Here is a 10138-nt window from a genome sequence, read left to right on the forward strand (position 1 = left end):
ACCAAACGGCATCAGAGAAACTCTGATTTTTAAGGTGGAACTGCTACTCACCAAGAGAGGAGGAGGCCTCTGCAGATAACTGGGCTTCTGGTAGAAACCTCCTAAACAATGAACACTAAAGGAAACCTAACCGGGAGAAGTTGACTGCAATGAGGACAATGGTAGTGAAGATTCCCATGATCCCACGCTGCTTCACAACATCATCCAACTTTGTTTTTTGATATTGTTTTGATGTGAGAGACCGAGAAATTACATATTGTTCATTCACGATGCGAACCTCACTCACCCTTCTCATAATGTCCTTTCCTGCTGGAGCTCTTCTCCAGGGAACCGTCCAAGTAGCCTTTCCCGATTTCTGACCAGATCTGGTGGCGGTGGCGTAAGTTAGAAGAAGAGAAAAACAAAATCTCAGCCATTTCAGCAGAACTTCTTTGGACCTTTTTCTCAAATAGGAAATCTATGCCGTTGTCTCACCGCCTCGTGGTTCTTGCGGAAGGAAATGACCTCAGTGTCGTCTCTGAAGCGCTCACCCAGAGCCAGCTGGGTGACAGTCTTCATGGCCAGACCTAAAAGGTGGCCACACAGCGGCGTGTGTTGAGCCTCTGGGAATGACTTCCACTTCCCCACCAGCTCCTCTACCAGCTACGTAAAAGAAAACAATTACAGAAGGTGTATTTGAACACTTCTCAATGTTTAATGTTGTGAGTAGTCGTAAATATATCTTTTCATTGGCGATACAAACCTTGAGCACAAGAGGGAAGTTGTTCTTCAGCGTGTTGTTAATGGCACTCTCATACACTTTTTTCCTTATTACGGTTTCGGTGGCCCCACCCCCCATCCCTGACTGGTAACCTAGCAACGACTTCAGCATCGTCTCAAAGGAGTCAGCTGAAAAAGGCAAAAAAGGAGAATGCTTTGTTCATTTTTGTTTCCAAATGTGATTTTTAGAGTTGCTCCGTCACAGATACCATTATCAGACATATATATCTATTTTGTAACACACGTATCAGTTGGTATTGGTCAATACGCAAAGTTCAGTTATCAGAATTGGTATTCGGAACATCTCTAGTGATGTTAATTCCTCAGGAGAGAAGTATGAGTGAGGTATCTGTAAGGTTTGCAATCAGTTGGACAATAGTGAAATCCAACCAGCGTGGTAAATGCTTGTGCACGTACTGCTGTGGTTGGGGTTGATGTGTTGCCGTAGCTGCTGCACAGAGCCCAGGCTGACCACCGGCCGGCCGCCGAACCAGAACGACGCCACAGACCCGAACTCCTCATGTAGACTGACGAGGAACTCATGCAGACTGCCTTTGTTCACAATGTCCTGCAGGTTCCCATCCCTGAGAGAGCAGAAAGTCATGATGTTAATCTAATGTGAACAATTGCTGCACACTGGAGAAAAACTGGAGGAAAAAAATATATATAAAAATTACAATCAAGAACTATCTATATTACTTTGTTTTATTGTAATTGGAGGCAAATATAAATGTCAGTACTTATACAGGGAGGCTGGTTACCTGCATGTACAGTATATGAAGTTTACTACATCCTGTTACTGAATTAAAGAATAACAGCAGCTGTGAAAACTGAGGTTAAGATTACAACTTACTTCTCATCTGTAGGATTGAGACCCGGGATGCCAGAGGCCCTTCTGGAGGACTGAAAACATGATTAGAAATTAAATTTTGCCATTAACGTCAATGTCAATAAAATATTTATTATTTAAACGATTTTGACAATATAGATATGTGTTCTCTCAGTGGCGTTCACACACATCTATCTCCTGTTGTTGTTGATGAGTAGGTTAGGTAATTAGAGCTACAGCCGATAAGTGTTTCATTCAGTATTGAATCTCATTTAAAAATGTGTCAATTTAATGCTTCCTCAAACACAGGCAAACACACACACTGAAAGACATAACTTGAGGTAATGGGAACAGGTATTATGATCTTCGGGTAAAATCGGCACAGAAATGACAGGCATTTTATTTTTTATATTTAACTTTAATAGACAGTTTAGGTCAGTGGATCACGGTGCTCGTTAACGCCCACTGTGAACTCTTAACTACTGATAGGTGTTTTAGATGTACACCGAAACCTTAAAATGTTCGCAACAATTCATTTAAGGTCTATAATGATTTTACATGAGACGCTTCGGCTTGTCCATGAGCAGGGGAACCTTAAAAGTGCATTATTTTTAAAGGAGACTGGTGTAACTTAAAGCTAACTTTAAACTTGCAGAGACTTACCGGATACAAATAAAGAACAGCGCCGACCAAAATGATGACAAACGTAACAGCAAAGATGGCAAAGTCCAGCATGACTTCTCGCTTTTAATAGCAGTATTTTAGATCACTTTTACTCATGAATATCTGGAGATTTTCCACCCAAACTGATAACAGTCGCCGATACCACGTCTACAGAAACTGCACTCTGTGCTCGACTGCACAGTCTGGATGGCAGGCAGAGCTAACTAATTGATATCAGAAGGAATCGATGGATCCTTAAAAGGGGTTTATTTCTTTCTTTCACCCCCCATTTATCATTTATTTTCATATTTAATACATTTATATATTATCTATAGATAATTGTAATTGTTTAGAGATAGAGTATAATTAGGTAAATAGAGTGTGAAGTGTTAAAGAAACAGCCAAAAATCTATTATATTTTCAAGAAATTATTGAACTATTATATTTCTTATAATGATTGTACCTAATAAATGTTCATGAAGGCTCAGAAAGGTTAATGCTATAGTTTTACCTGGACATACCTTTTTTTTTTAAATTATTCTTAGAGTTAGGGTTTTTAATTTTAGTTTAATGTATGTTTAATGTATGTTTTTTGTATTTTTATTGCTACTGGATACTTGAATTTCCCTCGGGATAAATATCTATCTATCTATCAGTAAATGTATCATTCAGTATTGTAAAGACACATACAGTACTACATACAGTTATATACCATCATGCTTTAAGCAACTAATTCCTTAAGGAAAGGCATAAAGAGGCGTTGGATTTGGTGGATAAAACTTTTGTATTTAAAAAGAGACAACCACATTCACATTTCAAAAATACAAAAATAATCTACACATTCAGAGTTCACTGTTAAAATACAGTGCAAAAAATATGTGCAAAAGGACAATACGTCCGTACAGTGTGTGTCAGAGCAGATATACAGACAAATTTTCTTCTCAGGCGCTCATTTCTGATTTGTCCTCTGGTTTGGGAGGCTCAATCTCCATGGCCATCAGATAACCTGAGGAAGAATGACAAGATAATACATTTTTAAAACTGGATTTGTCTTTAAATATCAAAGCAGTATTCAGCACAGACTGCTCTCTCTCTTACACTCAGTATAGTCTGTCTCAGGTCTGGTGGCGATGAAGATCCAGGCCAGCCCCACCAGTAGAGCCACCACCAGGTTTACAGTCACCCATGGGTGGAGAATCTGGTGCTCTGATCCTGGTGGCCTGGAGAAGAAAAACAAGAGCTCCAGGTATCAGATCCAGGCTTCATAATAATACAGAAACATAAAACGATTCCTGTGAACTCACCATAATGTTGTGTTGAACGCTGGGTACAGGTTGATTCGATCGCTGGTCATCTGCTGGCTCAGAGAGAGCACCAACGCTGAGAAATACACTGGATGAGACCAAAATGAACAAAGAGTGTGAATTGAAACCAAGCAGACAGAACAACACTGTTAACTCTTAAAAACCTGTGTTGACTCGGTGTGGACTCACAGAACGAGGCGAGAGCGACGGGGTCCAGTGTGATGAACTCCCGCAGAGCCATGGAGCCTTTGGCCAGGTTAACTCTGAGAAGAAGAGTTTACTTTTTTAAAAAGCAAGCTGCATTCCTCTTCATACTTTTACAACCAAATACATTTTACCAAGCAGCGTCACTGTAAGTAAAAAGGTATTTTATGAAGTTTTTCCTTGCTAAATTGTTAAAACGCTAACTTTTTAAATATCTAAATGTGCAATACCGGCGCATTATTGAAAAATATTGCCGTCATTTAGACTTAAATGTCATATATGTATGTCTGCAGTCTAAAACCAATGTTGCATGTATGCATATTAGGAGATTACAGTCATCGATTCTTATTTTCTTTATTTTTGAACATAATGTTAGTCATTCTGTTATCTTTTTTTTAATATATTATTCTCTCCTATCTGCTCTAGTGACTGGTTGCTGGTTGGTAGCAGCCACCTGACCAGTGCATGATGTCGGCACATGGTGTAACCAACAATGCAAGTGATAAAACGATCACATTCAAATGCCCATTTTCAAGTTGTAAAGTCTGAACCTGGCATCAAGAGATTTGGTGAAGGTTTCCAGGTTTACCTGTCGAAGGCGGCCACCGTGCTGATGGCCAGCAGCATGTAAAGCAGAGACTGGGAGGGGTAGGCCAGGCTGTGGTACTGCTCCAGCAGGTTGGACAGAGCAGTGAGGTGCTGCCCAGCTAACATGTACACCACCACCACGTTCCACACAGCGTAGCCCGCCAGGAAGCCATGACAATACAGGCCGAACACCCTGCACCAGATTACAGAGGAGAGGAGAGACATTTAGGGAGGGGGTGACCGCATGCTTCTACAGATTTTTGCGTTGTCCAAGCACATTTCCTTCACCTGAAGCCTTCATGCACTTTGAGAGAAACGTCTCTGGTGGTCAAGATCGGCTGAATATGCTGGAAGTCCGTCATGTTATCCATCTGGTCGCTGGTCTTCCTCCAGTCGGAGCGCTCTGCAGCCTGGAAACGTTCTACATGCAAACACACGAGCACTTATAAGCTCCAGTCACCGCTTTTAACACCATTTAACAAATTTTACTTCTTTCGTTACTCACTGTTCCTCTCTACAAAGAGTTTCCCCACCGGCTGGCTTTGACCATGCGGGGCTGAGAACAGGGAGTGCTGGGGGATAGGAGGAGGGGTGTCGGTGATAATATCATCCTCTTCTACGTCCAACTCATCGGGAAGCTGCGCTTCAACGACTCTTGACTTCCTGAAATTACAAGAATAAAGATTATAAAGAAAAACCATACCAACCAAAGTCAAGGTTCCCACTCTTTATAGGAAATAATTTTTCTAATTCTAAATGTACAGGTTTTCCAGGACATGTGGGAACCCTGAAATTATTTGCAGGCATAAATAAATGAACTCTAAATAGAATATAACTCAAACCAGGTGTTTATGCACAAAATTAAAGCATGATAGCACACAAACGCGTAAAGTTAATGTACATATTTCATATTTTTAAAGAAGAAATCTGCTCATATAACAACATATTGTGTGGTAACTACAACAATTGTTACTTTCTTACTTTTTCTTTTTGGCTTTTTTGACCACTTCTTCTCCATCTGTGGTCTGATCTGCTGCATCTCCGTTCACCAGGTCGGCTTGGTCATCTTCAAGATCTGAAACCATGAATTTATTTCATCATGGTAAAACTACAACATCTGAATGTTAGCAAAGCTACAATGCAGAAAATAAGCATTTACAGGGAAACTTTTGTTCTCAGTCTTTACCTATAGTGGCAGTTTTCTTTTTCTTCTTCCTCCTCTGTGGGAGTGCATCCGCTTCAAAGGTGAGTTGCTGTCCGATTTCAGAACCCCTCCGGCTGCCCAGGCCTCCCATTTCCATCCCCTGATCTACAAACAGGAAACAGCAGAAGCTTTTAATGTCATCCTTTTGCTTTGGAAACCACAAATACGCAGGAAAATCTTCTCACATGTGACACAGCTTTTAACTGAGAAGGGAACTGACCTTGGAGCATGGTGTGTTTCCGTCTTTCGGTGACAAACATGACTTTAAATAGCTGTAACACATTCTTGTTTTATCCTTAAGCAATGTTTCAGATTAGTTTGTTTTTTGAACTGGCGTTGTGTGAGGTACTTATCCATATTCAAGGTGGACAGTGGCATCAGAAAAAAAAAATCTGTGTGTTTAAGTGTGCGCTATATTTAGAATATTTTCACCTCTTTTTCTTGCCGTCCATCTGTTCTCTCTTCAAAGCCACCAAACTCCATCATTTTACCTCATTGAACACAGGAGTTGCTGGTTTACTGCTGCCTCAATCAGTTTATTTGTGTTATTGTGTGACTTTTGTGTTTTAAAGCTAGGGTAGCTAATGTATTAAAGAGGCTTTTTATTTATAGAAAAGGTTAGAAACAAAAGTGTAGAGAAAGCAACAGGACAAACCAGAGTAAACATCGCTGTGGCTTTTCAACTATGGCAAGAACTGAGGGACAGGTAATTATCTGGTTGTTTTGAGGGGAATTGTTATTTTCCTGGACTATGTAGTTTGTGGAACTATATATGAAGGAGACATGAGGTAGTTGGATACGGTCAGCGATGATAACAACGTGCTGTGCTCCTCTCAAGTCTGAAATAATAAATATATGTCTTCCAATACATCTACAGTGCTGTTAGGTATTGTCAAGTTGAGCCTCGTGAGGCTTCATATTGGGATAAACTAGCCCTTTAAATCCGGGTAAATGAAAGGTTTAAGGTTTGGCTACGACAAACAAATGCCGTCAGTGCAAACACTTTAGATTGCAGATATGTGTGTGTGTTACGTACCGTCCACATCATCGACTCCATTTGTCTCTTTCCTCACCCTCTTCTTCTTCTGTTTTGCTGGAGGTACTTCTCCTATACAAGATGGTAAAGAAAGAAAAGTTTAATCAAATCAGGAACTTCAGTATAAATATACATTTTTTTTTACATTTCAAATATTCCCTCACCAGCTGTGTCTTGACTTCATTTGACCCACGTGAGAGAAAAGAGAAAAGAAGAATAGTTTGGTTTGGCTGTTCTGCATCAATACTGTATATAAAGACATTACATCACGGTAGTGGAGGAACACATTAACCTACCTCGGCACTGTGGGAAGAGACCGCTGCCCTCGCTTAAGAGACAAAAGGAGAAGTCAGTTGTGTTGATGTTTAAAATAACCACAATCAAACAGATTTCATTTTCCACAGCTGAACTTTTTCCATCAGTGACTTGTTAACACACAACCAGATTAATTTCAATGAGTTTATTATTTAATTCCCACCTTTGTGTATCAACAAGGTTTCAGCAGCTTGCACAAAGTTAAATTTAAGCCTTTTTAATGGTTAACACCACACAGAATATAAATCAATGCCCATTTCACAGTATGAAAAATACTACTGATAACCAGTACGGACGATGAATAACTTACTTTGTTAATACTTATATCACATTTTTGTGATACTTTTGCTTTCTAACAGTATATAACAATAATTCCTAATAGTATCATGAATTAATTATTAACCACGACTGGACCTGGATAAGCAGCAGAATTAATAAATCGATAAATTATTCAATTAAAAAATAACGTCAGAAGTTGGGAACAATTGTACTGAGAACTGACATACAAAAACATTTTATATCTAACTAATGTAACTTCATGACAAAATTAAGTTTTAAACTTTTTAAAAGTATTTAAATCAATGCTTTTTCTACAGATATGTTGTAAAATTAACTATTTGTCCTCCGAATGCAAAAATCCACCAGAAGTTGAGTCTAAAAGTATTAAAAAACACACAGGAATAAATTAAGTTGACCTATTCTACCTTTTATTTATTAACAACAATAACAAACTTAGCAGTAAGCTTCTGAGAAAATAAACAAATCTTTGCACACCTGAATGTGTGACCGTGGCGTCGGAGGAACTGTCTCGCTTTCTGCTGAAATATTTATTTGATTACAACGTTTTAATCCGTCCAACCTTCGTCAGGGATTTGTATAAATACGTAGGTTTACACAGACGTATACCTAATTAAGATGCAAGAGTTCTTCTAACTTAGTTAGTTAATAAAATTGGATTATGTTAACAAATCAGCTCTCCTGAGAAACAATGAGCCCAGACGCAAAGGAACCGTTTCTTTTGTTGTTGAGCTTTTTCAGACATTTTCAGTTCTAGCAGAAAATGAGGTGAATAAAAAGCTTACCATCGTCTTTCTGTCCATCCACCCGAGGAATCAAATAAGAGTGGAGCTACACATAACATCCCGGCTGACGCTGCTAAATCCTTGGCTAAATCTCATTCGACTGGGGATTACTCAGGGCAGAGGTCAGACGACTCAAACCTTTTCAAACTCTTGTGTGTGGATAAGGAAAATGTACAGGAAGTGCGTCTGTAGAATCTGTTTAATCTTTCTGATGCTTGTGGAGGCGGCTTATATACACCAATGATGTATACAGTATACAGCTTTATCGTCCCCACATACACTTAAAACAACTTTTGTCAATTCTCAGTGCATTTAACATCACTTTGCTCATTTTATTTGTGATGTTCCACGTCATCTGTACCAAAATATTCATTTAAGTCATTCCACCCAGCCCCACTAAAAACTTTTTTCTAATCACTGAACGCGTCAACTACTTTTCAAACTGACCAATGAATGAAATAAACACAACAAAGCTTTTACTGACACCTTCTAATTGCTTGTTTTGTTGTTTGTTTTATGTAACAGCTTTAGTTACTTTGCAGATTAACACACAAAACACATAAAGGGTTTATGAAATATGATGTTTTCATGTAAAACAATTAATGATTAAAGCTTGCTACTTTTAATTGTATAAATGTATTTATATAATGTTGAGTTTTGGAGTTTTGGTTGGACCAGGCATGGGACGATTTACGATTTACTATCTAGGCAAAGATAAATACGATATTATCTTGATAACTATGAAAATATACTACATACCTTTTAAGAAAATGGCACTAAAACATCCTGAAATCACTTTACCTTTACCTTATTGCATCATAGATATCATCTCCCTGTTCATTAATCAATAAACATCAGATTAATCCATAATGAATATAATCAGTAGTTACAGGTCAGAATTACCTTTATTAGGAAAACACAGTGTTAATAAAGAATAATGGAACACTTAGTACTATTACATAGGACAGTGCCCTGTAATATCTGTAATTAACAACAACAACAACAACAACAACAACAGAGACTAACCTGTGGGAGTGGCGGGAGCTCCCTGGCTCGCATTTTCTATAAATGGCAAAACAAATATTAGCAATGTTGTCATGGAGCAGTCTGGAGCAACTTCACAGTTAACTAGCGTTAGTTTACACATTAAAATATAGTTAAGCCTCACAATAAGACATAAAAAGTACACGAAAATAGCATTAAATGTAAAAAAACAAAAACAAACTTATGTTACCTTTGAGCCTCCTGTGTCCATAATATGCAATTTCGCCTAAACTTGCGTCTTTAAATATCCATTCGGTTAAACCATCGTTAGATTAAAACACATATTTAAACAAGTACCGCCGTTTAAAAGGGAATAAACCGCTACCTTTATTATTTACTTCGTGTACGAAGCGGAAAGCTGTTACCCGGATGTATTTACGAGTGGCACACAAGACTTCCTGTGTCTTCAAAATAAAAGCTTCCATCAAAAGTAAGCAGAGGCAAGATAATAAAACGGATGAATAACTTAGTAAATGATTACCCTTCTTTTAGAAGTGGTTTATTAATGTCAGAACAGGTACAAATAGTCAAATGTAATTGCTTTTCTTGCACTTTCACATAATATCACATTATTCTCATAAAAACAAAGTGTAAGTTTTGTGTCACGCAGCTTTTTGTTAATCTTTAATAAATCTTGAATATTGTTTGGCATGTAATGACATATTTTAGGCCATAGCAAACCACAAAGAAGTGAGACAAACTCAGAATGAAAAACAAAACATATAACATCAAACAAGAAACCACTTTGCTTTCTAGTATGTAAACATAAATCAGAAAAAGATCACATTCTTTATTGCAGGTCTGTGTACAAGAATGGGGATCAGGGCAAGAAATGTTCTTGTTTGTTTTGTTCCTGGGGCCACAAGGAACATTTAGCTAAATTAAAGCTGAATGCAGAGCAGTAAACTCTTTTTTTTCTATAAGCAATCTGTGCGTGTGTATAAACTTTCATCATAATTAATTAACAGTCATAGACATGGCTCTGATGCTCTGATTACTTCAGACAATCTGACATTTTTGTTTTGTCATTTTGTTTGTTTTGTTCAGAAGAAGGAGCACTTAAGTTGAGGAGCACCTAACTGTCTCAGTACAAAGAAAAATCTCTAGTTG

General features: G+C 38.1%; 1 protein-coding gene across 2 annotated transcripts in view; it reads right to left on the bottom strand.

The window, feature by feature from the left end:
* LOC118339997 (cytochrome P450 20A1) overlaps nt 1-9415 on the bottom strand; it is a gene marked incomplete in the record, with an annotated part of 15009 nt that extends 5594 nt beyond the window's left edge. The window contains 7 exon segments of one of the 2 annotated variants that reach the window (XM_035677838.1): nt 287-365; nt 475-642; nt 743-888; nt 1177-1343; nt 1613-1662; nt 9011-9046; nt 9219-9415. In XM_035677838.1, coding sequence (XP_035533731.1) covers nt 287-365; nt 475-642; nt 743-888; nt 1177-1343; nt 1613-1662; nt 9011-9046; nt 9219-9239 — 667 coding nt within the window. 2 annotated transcript variants of the gene reach the window in all.
* Nucleotides 9416-10138: the final 723 nt, after the last annotated feature.

The sequence above is a fragment of the Morone saxatilis genome, unplaced genomic scaffold (assembly GCF_004916995.1).
Source record: "Morone saxatilis isolate NCDOM2014 unplaced genomic scaffold, NCSU_SB_2.0 Contig6, whole genome shotgun sequence".
NCBI lineage: Eukaryota > Metazoa > Chordata > Actinopteri > Moronidae > Morone > Morone saxatilis.